Below are 23,459 nucleotides of genomic sequence, written 5' to 3' on the forward strand. Positions count from 1 at the left end.
TAAGAATGTACGTTCTTGTATATGCAGGTGTGCACTTGTGTGCGCACACAGACCTGTCTAAGAGTGTGTGCAAAGATTTGTACATACATGTGGGTGTCACAGGACCACTGAATCCATTAGGCTGCACAAGAACTTTGACACCACTGACTCCCACCTTGTCCCCAGCTCAGAGCATTGAGTGCCATGTCCTGAATCCTTCCTTGAACACCTCTGGGGATGGGGACTCCAGATTTTCCAGGGCAGCCCCTTCCAATTCCTGACCACCCTGTCCATGGGGAAATTCTTGCTGATGTCCAACCTGAGCCTCCCCTGGCCCAGCCTGAGGCTGTTCCCTCTCCTCCTGTCCCTGTTCCCTGGGAGCAGAGCCCGAACCCCCCGGCTGTCCCCTCCTGTCAGGGAATTGTGCAGAGACAGAAAGTCCCCCCGGAGCTTCCTTTTCCAATACAGGAATGTATGGGCAATTTCCACACGTCCAATACACACATCTGTAGGGACTTCCACGGACAGACACACACGTGCATGGATGTCCACACGTCCGTGGATGGACACACACACGCCCACGGACGGACACACCCGCCCGCTCAGCTACGGGCGGATGAACGCAGGGCACGACCCGCAGGAGGCGGGGCCGGGGCGGGACCAGGCGGGCTGTTCCGGTCTGTCCCGCGCTATTCCGGGCTGTTCCGGGCTGTTCCGGGCTGCTCCGTGCCGTCGGGACGGTGGCGGGCGCACGGGGGGCGGCAGCGGCCATGTCGGTGTTCGTGACGCGGCGGATCCCGGCCGAGGGGCTGCGGGTGCTGTCCCAGGCCAGCGGGTGAGCGCTGCCAGTCCCGCTGCAGGAACGTCGTCACTTCGGGTCCCAGGGCCGGTCCCGGTGTGGATGTCGGTGCCGGTGCCAGTGCCAGTCCCGGCTCGGGTCCCGGTCACGGTGCGGGTCCCGGTCTCGGTGCGGGTCCCGGTGCCGGCTCGGGTCCCGGTCTCGGTGCGGGTCCCGGTCTCGGTGCGGGTCCCGGTGCCGGTGCGGGTCCCGGTCTCGGTGCGGGTCCCGGTGCCGGTGCGGGTCCCGGTGCCGGCTCGGGTCCCGGTCTCGGTGCGGGTCCCGGTCTCGGTGCGGGTCCCGGTCTCGGTGCGGGTCCCGGTGCCGGTGCCGGTGCCGGTGGGTGACGGCGCCGGTGCCGCCGCAGGTGCCGCGTGCAGCAGTGGGACTCGGAGGAGCCGGTGCCGCGGGCCGAGCTGCTGGCGGGCGTGGCGGGGAAGCGCGGGCTGCTCTGCCTGCTCTCGGACCGCATCGACCGCGAGGTGCTGGACGCGGCCGGTGCGTGCCCTGCTTCCCCCCCCGACATCCCCCGGGCCGTCGGGACAGGCACGGCAGCGCCGATCGTGTCTTACAGGGCCCGACCTGAAGGTCATCAGCACTTTGTCCGTGGGCTTCGACCACCTCGCCCTGGACGAGATCAAGAAGCGGTAACGCTGCCCCTCTCCTCCCCTGCTCTGTCCCCGGCCAGCTCGGACACCTCCTGCTCCAACCCTCCTTCTGCTCTGACCCCCCCATGATTCGTTCCCTATGCGCTGCACCTCCCTGCACTGTCCCCGTCGTTCTGGACCGCTTCCCCCAAGACACCCCACATCCCAGTGGTCTCTTTGGCAGGTGGGCTTTCACAGAGCATGGGGCGGGGGGCGGGTCAGCTACCTGCACCGCTCTATTGCTGGGTCATGGCTGGGATCACCCCAACCACACCAGGGCTGGAGAGGTGTTTGGGTGCTGGTCTGAGCAAGGACTGTCTGGGGAAAGGGTGTGGGCGGGAGGGCTGAGAGCCAAAGGGATGTCCCTGGGTACCTGGGGCAGGCATAGTGCTGGCACCCAGCCCAGGGATGCCAGGGAGCACCCCAAGGCTGCCCCAGAGCCCGGTCTGGCCTGGCAGGGGGATCCGTGTGGGGTACACCCCTGACGTGCTGACAGATGCCACCGCGGAGCTGTCGGTGGCCCTGCTGCTGTCTGCGTGCCGCCGGCTGCCGGAGGCGGCGGAGCAGGTGAAGAGGTGAGTGCCCGCTGTGGGTGGCCCCAGAATGTGCCACATGGGCTGGTGATGGAGGCTGAGGCCAGAGTTTCACCGAGCACCTGGCTGGGCTCTGAACAGCTTTCCATGACACCTGTCGCTGTCCCACTGTCTCTGCCAGTGGCGGCTGGACAACATGGAAGCCCCTGTGGATGTGTGGATATGGCCTGTCTGACAGCACCGTGGGCATCATTGGGCTTGGCAGGATAGGTAAGTGCAGTTCAGAGAGCAGATTTCTGTTCTCCAGCAGTGGCAGGGTGTGTTTGTAGCCTCACCTTCAACCTGGGCTACTGGAAGGTGCCCATGCTGGAGGTGGGAAGGTTGGAATGAGATGGTCTCTTTGCAGTCTTTTCCAATCCAGACTGTTCTGGGGTTCTGTGACTCAGCCAAGGTGGTGATCTGGTGCTCACCTGTTTAAATCTTCATGTGCACAGGGAGGGGAGCTGTACAGAGACCCTCCCAATTGTACTGGCTCATCAGCCTCGGCCTTAAAGCCTCAGGTGTTCATGTGCTTCCACCACCTCCAACCCCTGGAGCAGTCTGCACCTCTTCCTGGTCCTCAGTCAAACAAATGCAGTGGCAAAGTCCACATGACACTCCATCCAGCTGTGGACTTTGCCAGCAGGCAGCCATTCCTGTCCTTGCTCCCCAGGGCAGTGTGCTCCCAAGGGTAGTCACGGGGTCAGTGTCCATGGGCCCCTTTCCACAGCGGAACATCTCCAACCCCACCCCACAGTCAGGAAGAAGTGATCCCAGTGCAACAGCCCTTCAGTGGCTTCAAATGCTGGTGCCCACACGCGCTGTGGAGCCACAGCAGCTCAACACATTTCTCCCTCCCTTAGGACAGGCAGTTGCCCGGCGCCTGAAGCCATTTGGGGTCAGGAAGTTTCTGTACACTGGCAGTGGCCCAAAACCGGAGAGTGCGGCAGAGTTTGGGGCTGAGTTTGGTAAGGAGGGCACCAGGGCAGGGGTGGTGTCAGCCTTCACTCGTGGAGCACCATAGCTGGGACAGCTCCGGGGAGTTACTCACAGGGTTTGTCACCTGCAGGGTGGGCCAGTGGGAGGGCACAAGCTGGGGGATCTGGGGGCTCCTGGGCATACCCAGTGCGAGGGGACAGCAGGGGAGGGAGTGCCTTGTCCCAGACACGCCCCACAAGGCAGTGAAAGGGTGACAGGGAGGACCCTGCCTCCTCGGAGCCAGGCGAAAGCTGGACCACTGTGAGAACTCCAGCTGCAGCTGATCTTGCCACTGTTCCCCTTCGCTATGTCCGTGCATTGGTGATTTTCTGTCACTTTCGTTCCCTCAAGGAAGTTGGACACAGTGAGCAGAGGCAAAATGAGACAGCTGCTCCTAGGAGGAGGGGAGGGTCTTGTGGACTGTCCTCATGGGCTGAGTACTGAGGTGTCCTGCTGGGAGGACAGGAGGGACTACAACTGCCTCTGGAGTCCTGCTGAGGGAAGGTGTTTGCTGCAGTGGGATGTTTCTGTGTTTCTTCCCTCAGTCTCACTCACGAGGCTGGCCAAGGAGTCGGACTTCGTAGTGGTGACTTGTGCCTTGACACCAGCTACCCAGGGGATGTGCAACAAGGACTTCTTCGGCAGGATGAAGAAGACTTCTGTGTTCGTCAACACAAGCAGGTACTGGCATACTGGCAGCCCAGACCGGTGCCTGGGAGGGCTGTTGCCCTTCCACACTGTGAGTGTAGGGGGATCTACTGGGCAGTGAGTCCAGACAGTACATGCAGCCTTCACAGCTGGAGCCACTGGGAACATTTGCCCAAGGCCCCTCGGGACTGAGCCAAAGGCAAAATGAATTATTCAAGGAACACCCAGCTCTTCCTCCACCATGGGCAGCTGGAGCAGGAGCAGCTCACTGCTGGGGGTTTCAGGCACATCCAGGGAGAGTCTCTGCTTAGGCAGCCCTGGGGACCCACTGCCTCTGTGCCCCTGGGAGCCTGCAGGACCCCTCAGCAGTGACACCTGCCTCTCACCCCTCACATTTGCAGGGGGGCTGTGGTGAACCAGGAGGACCTGTATGATGCATTGGCCAATGGCCAGATCGCAGCTGCCGGCCTGGACGTCACCACACCAGAGCCACTGCCTACTGACCACCCCCTGCTGTCCCTCAAGAACTGTGGTGAGTGCCTGGCAGAGTGGTCAGATCCCTCCTCCAGCAGGTGCTGTCTTGGGGGCCCAGTGACAGGTGTGACATGTCCCCTGGTCCCCATTAGTCTACTGGTGGCAGTGAGCACCAGAGCACAGGACAGGCAGATCAGATATATTTAGGTGAGCTACTGTACAATGCACCGAGCTGCTGTGGGGTAAAAATTCATCAGCATGATGTTAAACAAGTGTGGGAGCTGTTTTAATTTTCCAGAAAGCCATTGAGATAAGCTCAGTTTTAGTACCTTTGTGATGGTTCTTCATTCAGTTTGTGAAATTCATGGAGGATCTGGTATCAGCAGCTGCATGAATGAGAAACCAATTCCCAGCTCAGGCCCTGTCCAGCTCAGGTATTCCATGGGTTGCTGTGCTAGAAAATTTTCCCACTGGCTCAAAGTAGGATGCTGAGTTTGCCTGGAGGAGTCTTGGTCTTGGGAGTGCTGCTGGGCTGGCCCGGCTGCCGTGAATGTGAGCAGCCTGTTTCCTGCATAGTTCCAGGCATTGGGAAGGTGGGCATGTGCAGGTCCAGGACTGAGACCTGCCTTCTCTGGAGGAGGGTGATGCAGGTGAGGAAGGATGGCTAGGAAGGAGCTTGCTTGGAGGTGTTGCACAGGATATCCTCCCTCCAGGGGAAGGGGGTTTCTGGAGTAGGAAAAGTATGTTCCAAAAAGAAATCATAGGGACATCCCTGAAAATTTGGAATGCCCATGACTGAGTGTCTGTTTCTGAAATATAAACCCGTAGCCGTTGTTTTATCCTTTTGCTAAAACTAATCCCTTATTTGTGTGCATTGTTTCTCAAAGTAGACAGTAAGAGCAGAGACTTTCTGGAAATATTTGCAGGACATGGAGATTTGAGAGCTTTGAAACAAGACCAGGCAGGACATAACTCATACACATGTATTTATTGAATACATTACTTATAATAGTAATATCACATATTTATTAATACACAAATAACATCTACACGGACACTGTACCTGACAGCCCTGAAAGGGTTGTTGGGCACGTGTGAAGGTGAGCAGTGTCCTTCCCTGTCCCTGCAGTGATCCTGCCACACATCGGGAGCGCCACGTACGCCACGAGGAGCACCATGGCAGTGCTGGCAGCCAACAACCTGCTGGCTGGGCTGCGAGGGGAGCCCATGCCCCACGAGCTGAAGCTGTGATGGCCAGGCCCTGCTCCAGCAGTGCTGTAGTACGGACATGGCATTGAGGGCCAGCCTGTGTCCCCTCGCCTGTGGCGGCCCGGAGCCATTAAAGAGTAGCAGCCAATGTGTCGTGCTTGTGTTATTTGAGAACAGGGAATGTGGTGGAGCGCAGTGTGGGTGCCAGAGGGGTTGGCCCTGGATCGGGGAGTGCTTGCCATGCTGGAGCTACTGTAAGGGAGCTGCTTCCATCCTCAAAACCTGGCTCCTGGTCACAGCAAAAGGCCAGGAGTCCTTACCTGGGCTTGTAGCCAGGAAGAGAGGAGAGGTACGAGCTCTGAGCAGGCTGCTGCTGCCGCCACAGGAGCTGCTGCAGCCAACACATCAAATGGTCCTATGGAATCAGTGGCACTCAATGATCCTCTGCCTGAGGGGTCTAAAGAAAAACACAAAACAGGCTTGTGCAGCTCTCCAGGAACCTCCAGCTCTGCCTACTGTATCCATAACCAATTCCAAGCACAGCTCCAGAGTGGATGGCAAACGAATTCACTGGGAGGTTCTGCTACCCATTTGTAGGTTCTGGCTGCAGCTCCCCTCATGTTTCTCAGATGTACAGTGACATTTGTTGGCGCAGAGGGGAGGCTGAGCCTCCAGCTGCCAGGAGATGCCTGATGGGCACATCTTGAGGGCTTTGGGGATTTATGTGTCCTGAAGCCACTCTCCCAAAAGGGGGCTGGAACCTGGAGCCCACCTCTCAGTACCACTGATCACAGAATCATGGAATGGGTTGGGTTGGAAGGGATCTCGTGGATCATCTCATTCCACCTGCCATGGGCAGGGACACCTTCCACTATCCTGGACTGTCCAAGCCTTGGACACTTTCGGGGTGTGGGCAGCCACAGCTTTGACAAGCCTGTGGTCCAGCTGGCCCATCCTGCTGGTTGGAGATGGATCTGCCCCCAGGGTGTGCACTGACCTTGCCATGGCCCCTACCTGCCCTCCCATCATCGGTGACCTTGTGGCAGACGGGACAGCCCTGTCACAGACCAGCCACAGCCATGCAGTGATACCCACCCCAGCCACCCCACAGGCGTCCCCACAGCATGATGCAGAGGTCACTCTCACCAGTTTTAAGCCAACTTCCTTCCAGCTCCGAGTGCTCCCAGTCCTCATGCCAGGGAACATGCTGAAGAATACACCTGGACTCAGGTTCTTTTTGAGCTGTGGCTCTCCATCAGCCATCCTCTTCTCCTCTCTCCTCTTCCTCCCAGTCCCGTAACACCTCTCCATGGTGTCCAGGCCCACAGAGGACACAGGAGTCCCTGTGGCATGTCCAGGTTGAATAGTGGTGCCAGTGGCTACCCTGCCCCACTGAGATCGGGTTTTCTCACCTCTCTGCCCCAGGACAAGCCCCAGTGCCCTGCAGCCACCTGTGCCTTCTCCCCTGTGCCTTCACTCTAGCAGGGGACAGACAGGGAACCACTGCTTTTTGGGGATGGCAGCACGAGGGAACAAGTAGCATGCAATGGGCAGGAGGGAAGTGTCCTGGGGTGCTAGCTGGAAGCACCATAATCCTGGTGTGAGGAGGGGGCCAGGGCACAGCACAAAGCCAGTAACGGGAGCTAAAGCTCACCCAGCACACTCTGTGTCTCTTCCTGTCCCACAGCAGTGTCCCTTGTGCTGGACTCTGCTGGCATTTCTTGGCTGCTCATTGAAGCACTCCAATAGCAGTAATGGCTGTTGGAAGTTGCCCTTCATCACGCCTGGGAGGAATTCTGACACATCTCTCGGTAAGTTTTGATTCCCAAGCGTGGCTGATTGCCTTGTGCTGGCCTGTCAGAAGTAGTTCTGGAGGTTTGTAACCTGGACTGAGCAGGAAAAACTTGTGGCCATGGTAGTGGGGAGGAAGGGAGTGTGCTCTGGGCATACCAGCTGGCTGGGGAGTTTCCAAACTACTCAGTGGAAATCAGGAATGACTTTGCTGTGAAAACCCAGAGCATGAGTCCAGTGGGAGAGCTCACTGGTCTCCAAGATTCCTTAGTGTTGACACTGAAGATTCTGCTGCTGGTGTAGCTGCTGTGATGCTGAGGGATGGTGACCAAATATCTGAGAGGCTCCTGTGATCCCTGATGATGACAGGGAATGACCTGGGGTCACAGCAGGTGTGTCAGATTCCCCAGGTGCATTAAGAAATAGATACCTAGAAATAGGTAAATCAGCTGCCATAGGGACTGGAGCACTGGGCTCAGGTGTCCATCTCAAAACTCCTTCAAGACAAGCACCTCCTGCACCTGTGACATCCTTCCATGAGGAACTCAGAGAGCAGCAGTAACCATGGATCATGAATTTTACAAGTGCTGCACAGATATTATTTCATTAACAAAAGTAAGTTCTTACAAAGAACTCCTACTGGGGACAAAATTATTACCAAGGTCAGGTTTTTACAATCCCTTTTGCAGTCACAATTTTTTTCTGTACTGGTGTGGAGAGCACCAAACCAGTGAAGCCAAACAGACACAGCAACACAAAAAAGTAGGGTTTATTTCCAGGTGTTTCAGAACAGACACCCCAACACCCCCATGCGAGATCCCACTTGTGGATTAATCAATTATGGGCGCAGTTCAGTGGCATAAGGTCTCCAGGCTGTGGGGTGAGACACCCTCCACTAGAACGGGCAGCTCAGGCCCCAGGTGTTTATTTATGCTATTCCCAGGAATTTATTGCTTCGTTCAGGAAGACTCAGCCACGAGGCACCTGCAGGCTCCAGGCCTGCAACTGCCCCTCTGTACATCAACTGACAATGAATTTTAAAGCTCCTGCTTCCAAAAATGCTCCAGACAAACTTTTTCTGAAAAAAAGAGTACAGAAGTCCTCCTGCACTGATATTCCACATTAAAATTTTTATAAAAACAAAAAAAAAGTTCAGTTAAGTGTTTATCTGCTCATATTAGTTTCTAATTAGTCTCCTTGCACAAAACATTACAATTCAACAAATTTGGATGTGCTACAGGAAACAGAAAATGAAAAAAATAAAAAGCCTTGTTTTTAAAATGCAAAACACTGGAAATGCAATGAAGATGAAAGAGAGTGTTACTTAATAAAGCAACACAAGAAAATACTAAAGTACAAAATACTGCATTTTATTGTTGTTTGGGAGAGTGTTTATGCAGCTCAATGCTATTAGTGCCCAATACTGAAATTCTTTAAAACAAAACACAGCCTATCCCACTGCTTTAAAAAAAATGTTATTTTAATGCTTAAAAAAAAATCAAGAGCCAGAAATATGACCAGTAAGTAAATCCTATAAAAAATATTAACATTTAAAAAGAATTAATCTAACCATCTCCTGTGTTTCTGCATTCCTCAGATGGTCAAGGTGCAAATGACACACTGAGAGGGCAGGTGCAGGGAATCGTCTGTCTCACTCGAGCAGAAGGACACTGCAGCCCTAACCCAGACCCTGCTCAGCTGAGCAGCATTTATCATCAACAGAAGTGCTCTGAAAGTTTATTTTAAAACTAAGAATGATGAGCACCAGTTCATGTGCACCTTTGACAAGGAAAAAAGGAGATTGCAGGCAATGTTAAGTTACGGTGGCACCAAAGAAGAGGAAATTAAGAGATTTACATGACTTACATGAAGAATGACAGATTTCTGCTGCACGTATGCAGAGCTATTTTTTAAAACTAAATTTACATTAGCATTTTTTAAATGTGTGGGGGAAAGTACTTTTGTGACACAAGCTTAAGTGGAAGGCCTGGACTTGACAAGGACATTTTACAGAATATGAGCCAGCAGTGCCCTGGCAGCCAGGAGGGCAAATTATGTCCTGGGGGTATCACCAGCCAGGAGAGGGAGGAGAATGTCCTGCTCTGCTCCGGGGCAGCCTCACCTCAAGTGCTGCGGGCAATTTTTAACACCATCATATAAAAGACATTAAGGTGTTAGACAATGTCCAAAGGAGGCCACTAGGCTGGTAAGGAGTCTGGAAAAGGAAGCTTTAGGAGGAGCAGCTGAGGGCACTTGGTTTGCTCAGCACTGAGAAGACTGAGGTCAAACCTCACTGGGATCTTCAACATCCTCCTGAGAAGCAGAAGAAGGGCAGGTACAGATCTCTTCACTCTTATGACCAGTGACAGGACTTTAAAAAAGGCTGAAGCTGAATCAGAGGAGGTTTAGGTTGGCTGTCAGGAAAGATTTTTCACCCAGAGGGTGGTCTGGCACTGAGCAAGCTCCCCACAGACAGGGTCACAACCCCAAGGCTGCCTGAGGTAAAGAAGTGTTTGCACAGTGCTCTCAGGCACAAGATGGGATTGTTGGTGTATCTTCTGCAAGGCCAGGCGCTGGACACAGTGATCCTAAGGGGTCCGTTACAACTCAGCATCCTCTGTGATTCTGTGCAATATGGCAAATGAGGACTGCTCCTGACCTAGGAGCAAATTGATCCAAGGACAGATCCACAGCTGCAAAGATAAGTCACTAAGGGAGCAGGGCAGGAAATTAAACCCTGGAGATAAGAGAAAAAAACAATGTGCTCACGCCATAACAGGGACCAGATGGACTGTGGGCATCTGGGAACAGCAAGATACTGTCTTACGTGGCAAAAAAGCCATCACAGATTCCCTCTCCTTCAGAACAACAGACAAAGACAAGTTCTGTTCAAGCTTCTGCATATATAGAATTGTAACATAGGAGATACAAACTGGTTAAAATACTGCTAGGAATAGCACAAACAAGAGACAGTACTTCACTTACCACTTAATACTCGTTTCTACGGAAAAAAAACCCAGCCAAACATCCAGATCTTGCTGTATTAAAGTTATATGTACACCTGGCAGTCCCAAAGTTACTTGTCTGGGATTTAATTTAAGCACCTTGATTACACAGTGTCCTTTACTACAAAACAGCCAAACATACATTCATAATCCTAGAACTATTGTCGTAAGTAGCGTATTTTAAAGCATTATGTCAGACAGGTGCAGCCTAAGCTGTTTTTCTTTTTTAAAGGTAAGGGGTCTGCATCACTGTGCTCACATAATGCAGCAACTCATGTTACAGTAATCATTTAAATGCTTTCACTGTTACAAAATGCTTGATAGAGAGAAAAAAAAAAAAAAAAGAAATGTGCACGTCAGTTTGTTGTTCTCAAACCGTGCTATTTCACGAGACCCCCGTGCTGTCACCCCTCTGCCCTGCAAAGGGGCTGCTTCACCCTGGGGGGTCACATCCCCATCCCCGCCGCGCGGCTCCCGGCGGCGACACCCGCGAGGTAGGTACCAGATATCCCCAATGGCAGAGCCAAGACTGTGTGTGGCACCGTGGCACGCCGGCGTCTGCCTGCCTGCCGGAGCGTCCCCGCCAGCAGCGAGGCTCCTCCGGGCCCGGGGCAGCAGGTTACAGCAAACTGCTGGGCAGGTTGCTGCTCTGCCACCTAAGGCAGGTGGTCTTAGAGTGTTTGTAGAGGTGGCTGGACTGGCTGAAGCGCTTGCCGCACTTGAGGCAGGCATAGGGCTTCTCCCCCGTGTGCACACGGATGTGCTTCTTGCAGTCCGTGAGCGTCAGGAAGGTCTTGCAGCAGATCTTGCAGGCGTACTTGCGGGCGCCCTCCACCACCAGCACGTTGTGCTCTGACAGAGCCTTCTTGCACTTGGACAGGACGTCTGCGGACGCCCTGGTCAGCTGCGGTGGGCCCGGCTGGGACAGGTGCCCGCCCTCGAAAGACGTGCTCCCGTTCATCATCAGCTGGGAGCCGGAGGAGCTCTCCTGCAGCTGCGAGCCCCGCACAGAGGTCACCACGGGCATCTTGGGGGCAATGCGGCGGTAGCCAGGAAAGCCACCAGCTCCGCCTCTCACTGAGCCCATCATGGCCCGAGACAGCGAGTGCAAGCCCAGGCCTGAGCGTGGGAAATCCATGCCAAACTGCTCCGCTGCTCGGTACCCGGAGGTCTGCACGCATGGCAGATCCATCACATGCTGCATGGGCCTCACAAAGTGGGAGTCCGTGGGCTCACTGAATGGGTTCTCGACGTGAGAGACGGCAGCAGATGAGTGGCCACCGGTGGGCCCTGACTCTGGGCTCATCAGGTAGGAGGCATCACTGTCCATCCTGCAGTCACTGGTGGTGTTGGGAATGTTGTCATCGTTGTTTTGGCTGGCACCAAAGCCACCTCCCCTGTTTTTATTCAAAAAATTTGAAATGCTGAAAGAAGACTTGTGTTCCAGGTTGTTGGACACCTCCATAATGTGGATGTCTCCCACCCTGTCGGTGCTGGACTGAGGGTCCGAGAAGCTGCGGTCACTGCTCTCGGGACTCAGCTCTATCTTCTCTGCGCTCACCACTCCTCCTTCCACCTCCACAGACTCACTGCCCTCTGCCTGGGAGGTGACATCGCTCACCTCATCCTGAGGCTCCGGGGAGCTCAGGGGCTCAGACTTCACCACCACCCTCATGTGCTCCTTCTCATTCAGGCTGACCTCTGGATTTTCACACGGGAAGTTGCTCTTCTCAGCAGCAGCCTCCTGGTCGAAACTGGTTTCCACTTGTGCGGCCTGGGACACCATGGACATCTGGGAAATATTTCCCCCGCCATTGTCTGACTGGCTGGGCACTTGAGCATCCTCCTGAGCACCAAAAGACTGGTCGAACATGATCGTGTTGTCCTCCTGGTTATCAGCGACAGTGTCGGCTTTGGAGTTGTCCACGATCTTCAGCGAGTCTGGAGAGAAGAAATCCTCACGCGAGTGGACAACGGGCTGCCCGCTCTCGGCGGCCACGTCGGGCACGGGCTCCTCCATGGCGGGCCGGATGCGCTGGCGGGCGCGCTCCTCGGAGGACTGCTTGCGCTTGTGCAGGCGGCGGATGGGGAAGGCGGCGCGCTGCTCCTGCCCTCCCCGCAGGGCCGGGCCCATGGCGCCGGGCGGCTCCTCGGCGCCCTGCGAGGAGCCCAGCGCCGAGCTGACAATGCTGAGCCCCAGCTGCTGCAGCATGAAGGAGCGCTGCAGCCGCGCGCTCTGCTCCTGCGCGCGCTCGCTCGGCGGCGACAGCGGCAGCGTCCGCGTCGTCAGGTAGTGCTTGCAGGCCTTCACCACGGAGTTGAGGTGCAGGTGGGAGGCAGCCAGCAGCACGTCCATCACGTTGCTCTCCCCCAGCATGAGTGTGGACGTGTACATCATGTCGATGAGCGCGGCGAAGGCCTCGGCTGTCACCACCTCGCTGTCCAGCTGGATCATGTTCATGGTCTGGTCGCCCTCGGCCACGGTGAAGAGCGCGCGGAAGTGCGTGCTGCAGGCGGCCAGCACGGAGCGGTGCGCCTTGAAGTGCCTGTTTCCCACCACGATGACGCAGTCGCACAGCTGCCCGTGCAGCCTCTGGTAGTTGAGCTGCTGGAAGACTTGTTCAAAGTGCCCTGGGAAATCCATGATCCTGCAAGACAGAAGAGACTGCTATAGGGGCCACCAAGGTGATGAGAGGGACAGAGAGCTCTGCTGGGAGGAAAGGGTGAGTGAATTTGGATTGTTCAGCCTGAAGAAGAGAAGGCTGCAGGGTGACCTAACCATGGCCTTCCAGTTCTGAAGGAGGCTACAGTGAAGGTGGGACAAGACTTCTGAGAGTCTGCAGTGAAGGAGAAAGGGGAATGGGTTCAAACTGAAAGATGGTAGCAGAAGATGGGATTCTTCCCTGGGAGGGTGGGGAGGCCCTGGCACAGGGTGCCCAGAGAAGCTGTGGCTGCCCCTGGATCCCTGGCCAGTGTCCAAGGCCAGGTTGTACGCTGGGGCTTGGAGCAGCCTGGGATAGTGGCAGGTGTCCCTGCCCACAGCAAGGAGTGGAACTACAGACAAGGTGCCCTTCCAACACAAATTGTTGTATCATTCTATGGCTGAAGTCCTGGTTGGGCTGCAGTGAGCCAGGCTGTGAAGACAAAAGGTGAGAGCTGAAACACAGACAAACAGAAACTGATCTGATTTTACCACCACCACATAGGCACAGGATCAAAGCCAGCAGTCTGGAAGGACAAAGAAAAGCAGTGAAAATCCAGGTTCGGACACAGAGCTGACCTCAGCACCACCCATGTCACCGCCAGCTGTGCTGGAAACTGGACAACAGGGGTCACCTCACACCCACGAGTTAAACATTTAATTCTGGTTTGAAAAATATCTGATTACAATAATAACCTGCTGCCTCCTCTGTTGCACTGCTCACAAAACTGGGTAACCTTCCACAGAAACACTGGGGCTGCTGGCAAAACAATGCACTGCTCAACAAGACAAGTAGGCAGGAGTGAGGGGTGACTTAAATATAAGACGACTTAAATCTTCTTAAATTTTCATTAACAGAACATGAGTCATATGCCAGTAGATTCATTTCAAGACTACATAAGTGACCCTCAGCAATAGCTTGACTTTTCCTCATGGGAAAATAACAAAGTGTAAGATTTGGTGAGCAGAAAAGCTGCACATCCAAGGCACATACACAGAAGTTCCTGTGCTGACGTTTGTTTTCCAACAGCAATGTGACAGCATCAATGGACATAAGACCCTAAAGCAGCTAAACAAAACTCACATGGCCAGAATTGTACTTTTGAGGAGAGATCAAATGTATATCTGCTAAATCAGAAAGTCCATCCTCAACCGTGGATGTGTTTGCTGCTTTTTCTTTCCTGCCCGCCACTGTCTTTGCTGGCCAGCTCGTCGCTCTGCACAGGATATCCCCAAAATCTCACCGTGTGTCTTTGGATAGAGTCAGAACAGGGAGATCATTCACCAGTTATCACCTGGAATACTCAGCACCGGGAAAATTAATTAATTTAGAACCTTTGAGAACTCCGGAACATTAACTGGCTGTTGGATAACTACGGGTCTCCTGCTGAACGGTGCTCTTCTCAAGACAGTGCCTTTTTCCCCGTTTTTTTTTCCCTTTACGCATCACCTGCAACACCCAAGGTTTGTGCCCCTCCCAGAGAAGCATCTGCATCCCAGCGCTGCATCAGCACCGGTGAAGACACACCCGGAGACTCCGTTCTGTGTCGGAGACGGGACATAAAGGGGAGTCCGGACAGCCCTGGTCGCGCCCCGACGCTGGGGTCACTGGTCTCCGCCTCACCGCCGCCCCCCGCCCCGCTCACCTGCGGTGTCCGTGCGGGAAGGGCCGTGCGAGGCTCAGGATGTGGACTGGGATCGGGATCGGCCCCGGCCCCGCTCCCGCCGCTCCGGCCCCGCCCGCCCCGCCCCGCCGCGCCGACCGAGCGCGTCACTTCCGGTTGCTGGAGGCGCGGGCCCTGCTGATAACCAATCGGCGACCTTATTACTTATACGCGCCGGCACCGTCTCACCTCGCCCAATCAGGGATGAGCTTATTGCCACGACGTGAGGCAGTGGCGGAAGAGGCGGAGGACCGGAAGGAGTGGGACCTGGACGCGGACCGGAACGCGCATCCCAGCAGCACCCCGTCACTCAGCTCCTCGCCATGGCCGCCGCCACCTGGCGCTACCGCGGGGACCCCGACGCCGAGCGGCCGGCGGCGCTGGGTGAGCGGGACTGGGCCGGGGCGTGGGGCGGGTCTTGGGCCTCCCTCGGGGATCGCGGCCGGCCCCGGATCTCACGGGCTTCTTCTCCCGCAGTGCGATTCGCCAACGGCAAGCTGCGGCATCCCGACTCCCTGAGCTTCACCGTGTACCGGAACCGGGACACGGTGCATCCCCGGAAGAGGCACCGCAGGATCCTGGTAAGGGCCCGCCCTGAGGCGGCGGAGTGGCTGCGGACCGTCGGGTCGTAGTAATATTATAGGATATTATGACACTACTACACAATGAGGCAGTAGCCAGATAATGGGCATAATTGGATAAAAGTCACAGATTAATTAGATTAGTAATTAATAATCAATTAATTAGCCCCATGGGCTGCAGGGCCCGTTAGAGACCAGAGCGGAAGCGGCGGCCGGGCCCCAGCCCAGGCCATTCCCGAGTACAGTCCCCACTGGGCAATTCCTGCTGCGGGCTTCGGAGGGGTTTGACTCGGTTCTGCCCTCGGGGCTATGGCCTCAGCAACTCCCTCCGGTTTGAGTGAGAAACTCCTCCCTGTGACGGGGGGAGGCCCTGGCACAGGGTGCCCAGAGAAGCTGTGGCTGTCCCTGGATCCCTGGCAGTGTCTAAGGCCAGCTTGGACAGGGCTTGGGACAGCCTTTGACAGTGGAAGGTGTCCCTGCCCGTGGCAGGAGTGGCACTGGATGGGCTTTAAGGTCTCTTATGACCCAAACCAGTCTGGGATTCTGTGAAAATCTGTGCTGAGCTTTGAAGAGGATTTTTTTTTTTTTTTTTTAAATTATCGAAGTTTAGGCCAGCTTGGTTCACAGGGATATGTTTCAAGTGCCGAGGTATCTCTGGGTTCCAGAGGAACCAGAGGACACTCTGGTACTTATGTGGCTGATGAACACTGCAGGGTAGAGCTGGCAGGACAGGGACAAGTTGAACCATCTGGGAGTTACTTCCCAGCTAGTCAAGTGCATTTTGATAATGAAATCCATTGTGTTCTGTACACACCGGGAAATCTTCACCAAAGGTGTTTTTGTTTGGCTAAATTACATCATAAGGTGATCTCTCAATGAAGAGGGAACTGAGGGTACAATCAGAAGGTGCTTTCTGTTGCTGCTGTTAATCTTTACAACTGCTGCACTCAAGGAATAATTTACTTTTCAGCCCAAGTCATTGCAGGAAATTCACTGCAGCAGAGCAGAAAAACCAACACATTCTCATAATGTGTTGAAAATACGTTTAGGTGTCTGGTATGCTCCTGGTTTATGAGAATTCCTGGCCCAGAAAATTCTCAAAATCTTGTGCTTGCAAGCCCAAATACAAAAACAAAATACAAAATACCTGAGACCTTGGGAAAGGCTTCCAAGGAAAAGTTTAGAGACCAAAAGTAAAAATGTGAGTTTGTAGTTTAGACAAAAACATATTAAGCTAGGTAGTGGAAAGTTTTAAGGCTTTTAAGTTTGGATATACTAATTGTTACAGAAACAGCAAAGAATTTTTAAGTTTGTGTTCACCATATGATTGGATAAGAGAGCTCGCATTGTGGCAAGATATGTGGGACAGTTCAATTAACTATTGGGGGGTTAATTAATTTTAATTAATTAATTAAGACATAAACAAACTTTGTAGTGGTAGTTTATTGACTAATTAACTTTTAAAAGACCTTGTAACTTGTAGTCTGGGGAACGACTGACCATGTAGTTCAGCATATGGTGAAGACTTCTCACCTTCTATGAGACTGCAGCAATAAATAATGCTTAGAAACATCTTGAGGTGGTCCTGTCTCTTAAAATCCTGGCACTGGTAGTGGTAGCTGTGGCTTTATAGTTGGTGAATTGCAGGCACCTGACAATACTGGAGCTTAAATGAATCACTGGAAAACACATTTTAAACTGAAGTATTGAGGGGTGATCACTGTGAGGTGTTGTGCAAGTTTATTGTACGTAACTCTGCATGTAAACTACGATGCCTGGGAAGCTTGGTTGCCTGGGGGAAGCAGAGCAGTGAATATCCCTCATCCCTCTGCTCAAGGAATTCTCCATGGTTTCCCAGGTCTCTGAGACAGAGCGGCTCTGCTACGTGGGGCACAACTTTGGCAACGAGGTCATGAAGTGCAACTCCCTGTGCAGGTATGGAAAAGGAGCTGGGAGCACAGGCACTGCCCAGACACAGAGCTCCTGCTCCCTTCCCTGCACCTGCCTCAGAGGTTTCCACAGGGTCATGGTGGGGCTCGGAGGATTGGGACAGGAAGCTCTGGGTGTTCATGCACATCTTGTGGAAGCTGTGGTCTGTAAAATCACAGATGCATTTGAAAACATCTTGTGAGGTCTGGGGTGAGGATATGGATTAGTGTAGCAGCAGGGTGGGGCTTTTTTTCTAAGAAATGGGGATGATGAAATTGCCTTTATCATCAGTTGGTCAGCGCTGAAGGGGTCATCACTGTGGGGCCCTTCCATCTGAGATGTTTTGTAATTCTGTAATTCTGTATAAGGAGCTGTCTTTGCTTCTGTCAGAACATGCCCATACCAACCTCTGTTCTATCTGAGCAGTGAAACCAGGAGAGCTGCATCCTCAGACACAGCAGCGTCCAGTTTGAGTTGCTGCAGCTGAAAAAGGAGCACCAGGGGATTGTTTCTTCTCGAGTTTGGAGAGATAAATGCAGTTTAACAAATATGTGTGGTATGAGTGTTAATTCAGTATTCTTTGTGAGCAGATTTAAGTGCTCTTACCTCTGAACACTGGTGAAGAGGTGGTTCTAGGGGTTAAAGTTGTGCTTGCCTGCAGCTCTGGAGATCCTGAGCCCTGGGAGCTACAGGGAAATTTGGCTGTGGCGGTCAAGTCCTGGCATAGCAAAAAAAGGGCAAAAGATAATAGCAGAACTCTGGCACCTACACTTCACCTAATTCAGTTGTTTTAGGACTTCTGCATGTGCTTAGAGTAGCAAGTCTTTCTGTTTTAATATGTACACATGACTTGGGGGTAACTTGGTTTATTGTAGCACTCACTGTATGTGCAAGGCAGGAAAGCTGCCAGGATGTGAGAAGACCATGTAATTTAAATCACTTCCACTACTCTGCCTCTCACTAATCAACTGCCCCTGTTCTCCCCAGGTACTTTGTTGGTGTGTTAGACAAGAACTCTGGGCAGATGGAGGTCTACAATGCTGAAATATTCAACATGCAGCCCCTGCTCTCAGGTGGGAGATGCTGGGAGTCACAGCTGCTCAGTTGCTTTGTCTTTCTCATTCCTGCCTTGTTCCCTTGGAGCAAGGACAGTTCCTTCACTTGTGCGTGCTGAGACGGACAGCGGGAGAGGGGAGCACAGCAAGTCCAAGGTGGAAGTTAAGCAGGAAGTGTGGAGGGTGGGAGTCACTGAAAGTGTCACTGCTTAAGTGCAGCCTTGTGTGGGTGTGTTCTGCTGAGGGAGGCCTGAGATTGATCAGGAATTGGGTCCCTGAATAACAAGGAAAAAAAGCGAATTTTATCCAGCAGGACTGTTTTTTGTCATTGAACCCGTGATAAGAACCCAAAAGATCACATCTCTTGGTAGCTGATTTTTACACTGTGCAGCAGGATGTGGGTTTGGCCATAGTCCATGTATTGCACCCATGGGCTTTGTAGCAAAAGCTCCTTTTTTGTTCTAAATTCTCATTTTTGGTGTGTCCTTTCATTAGGCAGGTCACAAGGAGGAGATCCTGATGTGCTTTGCCAAGTCTATCAGTAGAGCTAAAGGAATTCCTGTCCTGGCTGCTTCTGTTCAACACTAATTCTTGTTGTTTTATAGATAACTTGATACCTGATGACACAAAGGATTATCAGACCAAATCCTACAGGGAGAAGGTAAAGTTGGATGCCATGTCATGTTCTGCTGTGACTATCTAGGTGACAGAGGTAGATGCTTATCTTGAGGCTGGGAGGTTTGGTGTCCTGCGGGGTAAACCTGTGGAGGACCAGCATTCTCCCTGTGTCCAGGAGGCAGTACAGTCATTGCCTGGCTCAGGAGTATTTTCCTGGTTATTTTAAGCTAGTCACCATCCCAGTGACCCCCTACCCCTCTCAGACCAGCACATCCTGTGCCTGCGGGTTTTGCCACGTGAAGAGTTTAAAGTTTTCTTAGAGACCGTGGCTGTGGAAGGAGCAGCGGGCTTTGTGTTCTCCTGGGTGGGTGCACAGGGTGTTTTAATGTGTGTTTCTGTCTGGTGCAGATGGATTTGTGCATTGAGGCCTTTGGAACCAGCAAGCAGAAGCGAGCTCTGAGCTCTCGCCGCATGAACGCTGTGGGCAACGACATTGTGAATACAGCTGTGGCAAAAGCAGCTGCAAATGTTATAGATGCCAAGGGAGTGACAGGTGAGAGGACTCTGTCTCAGGGTGTAATCAGCTCAACCAAGTGTCTTTTTCTGTCTGTCCATGCCAAGTATGGCAGGAGGAAGAGGGGTTTCTTTAAGTGATGAGGAAGTAGCTGGTCTAACAGCTGAGACAGCAGTAGAGGAACTGCTTCTTTCTGGTTCTGCTGGACTTGGTGTTGGAGTTGCCTGAATGAGGGAAGGTCCCTGTGGCATCAGTGTCCATACTACCTGCTTTAGAAGCTCCTGTGGGATATGAGTTCACAGGGATAAAGGCAGTGCCTTTACCTGGTCTGAATTCTGTGGCATGGCTGTTGAAAAGGCACCTTCTTACCTCTGAGAGTGGTGCAGCCTTGGGACAGGTCACGGCACAGTGTGGTCTCACCCTCCCTGGGGGCTTCCAAGGTGTGGCAGGAGAGAGCTGGGACTATCCTGACTGTGGACATCTGGGCAGGACAGCAGACAAGAGCCCTCCAGAGCACTTCTGGGATCCTGAGAATGTCACTGCCATGAGCAGGAGAGACGTCTGTTGACTGTAGACCCCACCACCTTTCATCCCTTTTGTTGGGGGGTGGATATTGACTGTGCTCTCAAAGCTGCTTTGTGGCAAGTGGGTGTCCACTGGAACACAGGTGCCAAAACCATGCTCCACCCACCTGCAGCAGCAGACATCTTGGTGTCCTTCTTTCCTAGATGTTTCTCTAGTCTGGACTGGCCTTTCTAGATTTTTATGACCAGAAGGTTCTTGATAGAAATTATAAATGTTTAAAACTCCAGCTGTGACTAAAATGGTGATCCATTGAGTAAACTTGCTTCTAGAGGAAGGATTTAGGTTGTGTTCCTCTTTGCATTTTGGTTAGCATGATCCTAATGCTCCTGTCCCGCTTCTCTCCCAAGCTCTGATGCAGGACATGGCCCAGGATGATGTGCAGAACATCTCTGCCTTCCTCCCACCGTGCCACGAGGACGCTGACAGGCCAGAGCATGTTTACAAGTTTGAGGACAGTATCTTTTTTGTGTCATGCTGGTTTCTCACACCTTTAAGTCTCAATGAAGCCATCTATCATGTGGGAGCAAGTTGAGCCTTGAGCTGTCTCTCATAGGCCAAGAGCTGGGAGCAAGGTAGTGCTGCCCTGGAGTTTTGGGGCCTGCAAGTCGCATATCTGCCTCTTTCCTGTGGAGAGCAGGATGATCCACCTCCTGGTGGGCAGCATTCCACAGGGAATATTGGTGAGGTCAGCCTTTCAGAAGTGAGCTGTGGTTGTGCCACAGTCTCCTACAGGCCTTAGTTCCTGGACACGTTCCAGCCCCTTGCCTTGCCTACTTCTCAAGTGAGTGTGGACAGAACTGACCTACCTTGAAGGGAGAGCCCAGGCTGTTCTTTTCCTTAAAATCCTGCCAGTCCTGTCTCCTGCCGAGTACGACGCACTGCAGGTGCCAGCAGCTGCCCTGGCCAACATCACTGCAGAGGAGATGGCCAAGAGAGCAGAGGAGAAAAGGTAACGCCAGTATCAGTGGCCACATCCTGGCTGAGGGGCAGCAGGGCGGCTGCTGCCAGTGCTATGGCTCTGGGGTAGAGGGAGGACACTGGATCCAAGTGTGGCAGAGCAACATCTGCTTTGGGGAGGGGGATAGTTGCGTACACAGCAGCAAGGAGCCCTCTAGGGAGCTAAACTCCCTCTCTTGCCTGCAGCCACTGCTCCTTTGTTTTGGAGGAGCTGAAGTTCCTGCCCGCTGATGAGAAGAGAAGAGACCACAAAGCTCGATGCCTCTGGTTCCTGGACACCCTTATCAAGTTCAGTCACCTGAAAGTGATCAAGAAGAAGCGTAAGAGAGTTTTCAGCTCATAAACACATACTTTTGGCAATTTCTTCATTATCCTTTGCTCATCAGCTGAGTGTGTGAATCATACCTCTGCAATGCTCAGGGTCCTGCTTTTGAAACAGCACCGCACAACACATTTTGACTGAGATTTTCCAGACTTGCCATCTTCCTTAGAACTTTTGTGGCTTTGTCAGTCTTTGGCAGTGCTGAGGGAGAAGGAAGTGGCAAGCCTGGCTTTAAATATGTTCCTTTGTTGCTGGAGACACAAGAGTCCCCCACAGGACGTGTCTAAGGAGGATGTGGGAATGACCAGACTTGGTGATAGTAGGGCCTTGTTAGTGTGGTCACAGCTTTAACAGTATTTTTAGGCACAGAAGTATGTGCATAGTTGTGTGTGTATGCATTTTAGATTGTAGAGTATGGAAGTGGGAATTTGTTTTTTACTAAGAAAACAAAAGCTGTTAGGATTCTCTCAGGCTTGAAAAATTATGAGACGTAGAAATGAAGCACTGAGGTTCCTTTTAGGTTTGTTGTGTTCCTGGGAAGAGGCAATTAATGATGAGATTCCTCAGGCTGGACTCTGATCCTGGTGGGTCCCTTTCCATGTGAATGTTCTGATATTCCAGGATAAGTGTCAGGATGATACGTGTGCTGCTGTGGTGGGTGGGCAGTGCAAGGTAAGAGTGTGTGTTCCTCATTCCACTGCAAAGCTCCTTTCTGCCCTAGATCCAATGGGTCCTGAATGCCCACACATCATCAGCAGGAAACTCATGAAGAATTTCACCTCACTGACCTACAACGATGGCAGGTAAGGGATGGTGTGTGATGCTCTTGAGGCACAGACAGGTATGGCAGAGCTCAGCTCCAGGAGCCACAGAGACACCATCAGGACCACTCTTACACTCCACATCTCACGAGTTCTCCCTCTTGCCACACAGCATCCAGAATTTAATCTCTGCATCGATGAAGGCTAAAATCACCGCATATGTCATTGCCTTGGCTTTGCACATTAACAACTTCCAGACAGATCTCACTGTCCTGCAGAATGACATGAAGCTCCCAGAGAGCAGGTGAGTCATCCTGTTTGTTCACACCTGCCCAGATCCTCCTACAGAAAGACCCTGGGAGTGTTCTGAAGCAGCTATGGACCTGGGTAGGGTTTTAATTTTTCAGGGCAGGATAGGCAGTTGTCTGTGGATAGGTGCAGGGCCTGCGTTTCCCAGGAGTCACCTGGCAGCTGCAGCACTTCTCCACCTGTGCTCCTGTCCTTGGCACTGCAGCATTCACTGGGTCAGGCTTTCTGGCCAAAACTTGAGTTATACTGGGTCTTACCAAAGTCCTTGGTCACCACTTGGTTTTCAAACTTCCTCATCAGTCTTGATGCCATCGCTTATTTTGCCCACAGTCATCTTTATTCTTTGATCTGTAGTACTGGTTTTAAGAGCAGCCTCTGCTGTTGGTTTCCATCCATTTTCCCTTTTTGTTTTTCTTTCTGGAACTAAGCTTTTCCAGGAATCCATGTTGGTTTTGGCAGTTAATGCCCGGGTTTGGGTTGTGCTTGCCCTGCAGCTGCAAACACAGAGCCTCATAATGCTGTGGGAAATCATGGAGGAGGCTGGGACCTGCTGGAAAATCCAGCAGTATTCTGTCCCGTGGAGGGCTCTCGACTCCTCTGTGGCATCCCTGTACCACGGAGACACTTCCAGAGGGCTGTGGGTGCCTGCAGGGTCATGGCGCGGGGGGCTCAGCCCCACTGATGGTATTCTCCGATGTTTTCCAGGATACTGGACATTGCCAAGGCCCTGCGGCTCAGGGTGTCCAAGGCCAAGGGAGGGCCAGGGCTGGAGAATGACGAGAACCACAAGCTGGGCACCCTGTCTCTGCCCTTACCCGTGCAGAGGGCACCAGAGGGACAGCGGAAGCGCAAGAAAATGAACTGAGAATCCCAGCTAGTTTTAGGGGAGACACAGCCCCTCCCTCAGAATGTCATGGGGATGCCTTCATCTGCTGGATTGGGGTCTAGCATCAGCCCTCACCCTGCTGAAACCCAGGCTGAGGGTTTCACCTCAATAAAATGCTGCTTTTTTTCTATTTATATAGAAAAACCTATAATAAAATTTTTTTTTTTTTTTTTTTTTTTTTTTTTTTTTTTTGAGTTTGTCTGGGGTGGGGGTGAAATGGTGGGTGTGGTGGAGCACAAGGGAACAGTTTGAGGTGGCAGGTTCTCTCCCCTGACACTTGTGTGGCTGGTTCTGGTTCATAGCCCCTCCCAGGTTCAAGGTCAGAACCAGGGAGACAAAGAGTGTGGTTTACACCTTTTTGTTTCTCTGGAGTGTCAGTGTAATTGTGTGTTCAAAAACTGTTGTTCACAGTTTTTGTCACTTCTCCTATCCTGGC

The 23,459-nt window shown here is 52.8% G+C and overlaps 3 protein-coding genes across 3 annotated transcripts; 2 read left to right on the plus strand and 1 right to left on the minus strand.

Annotated features, from left to right (window-relative positions):
• Positions 1–679: 679 nt before the first annotated feature.
• On the plus strand, positions 680–5,493 carry GRHPR (glyoxylate and hydroxypyruvate reductase). The gene is made up of 9 exons (XM_066338508.1): positions 680–814; positions 1,185–1,315; positions 1,392–1,464; positions 1,923–2,039; positions 2,179–2,267; positions 2,900–3,004; positions 3,560–3,695; positions 4,064–4,194; positions 5,266–5,493. The coding sequence occupies exons 1-9, from the start codon at positions 750–752 to the stop codon at positions 5,385–5,387; spliced, it is 969 nt and encodes a 322-aa protein (XP_066194605.1). The 5' UTR covers positions 680–749; the 3' UTR covers positions 5,388–5,493.
• Positions 5,494–7,879: 2,386 nt separating this feature from the next.
• Positions 7,880–14,591, minus strand: ZBTB5 (zinc finger and BTB domain containing 5). Its single transcript, XM_066339965.1, has 2 exons — positions 14,489–14,591; positions 7,880–12,789 (listed from the first exon to the last, which is right to left on the minus strand). Exon 2 carries the CDS (start codon positions 12,783–12,785, stop codon positions 10,761–10,763), a length of 2,025 nt encoding a protein of 674 aa, XP_066196062.1. The 5' UTR covers positions 12,786–12,789; positions 14,489–14,591; the 3' UTR covers positions 7,880–10,760.
• A 103-nt stretch (positions 14,592–14,694) lies between these two features.
• POLR1E (RNA polymerase I subunit E) lies at positions 14,695–23,195 on the plus strand. Its single transcript, XM_066340023.1, has 12 exons — positions 14,695–14,890; positions 14,984–15,087; positions 16,946–17,022; positions 18,004–18,089; positions 18,677–18,732; positions 19,098–19,242; positions 20,136–20,243; positions 20,641–20,737; positions 20,932–21,065; positions 21,789–21,870; positions 22,001–22,132; positions 22,843–23,195. Exons 1-12 carry the CDS (start codon positions 14,830–14,832, stop codon positions 23,000–23,002), a joined length of 1,242 nt encoding a protein of 413 aa, XP_066196120.1. The 5' UTR covers positions 14,695–14,829; the 3' UTR covers positions 23,003–23,195.
• Positions 23,196–23,459: the final 264 nt, after the last annotated feature.

Source organism: Sylvia atricapilla, chromosome Z, assembly GCF_009819655.1.
Source record: "Sylvia atricapilla isolate bSylAtr1 chromosome Z, bSylAtr1.pri, whole genome shotgun sequence".
In the NCBI taxonomy this organism is placed as follows: Eukaryota; Metazoa; Chordata; class Aves; order Passeriformes; family Sylviidae; genus Sylvia; species Sylvia atricapilla.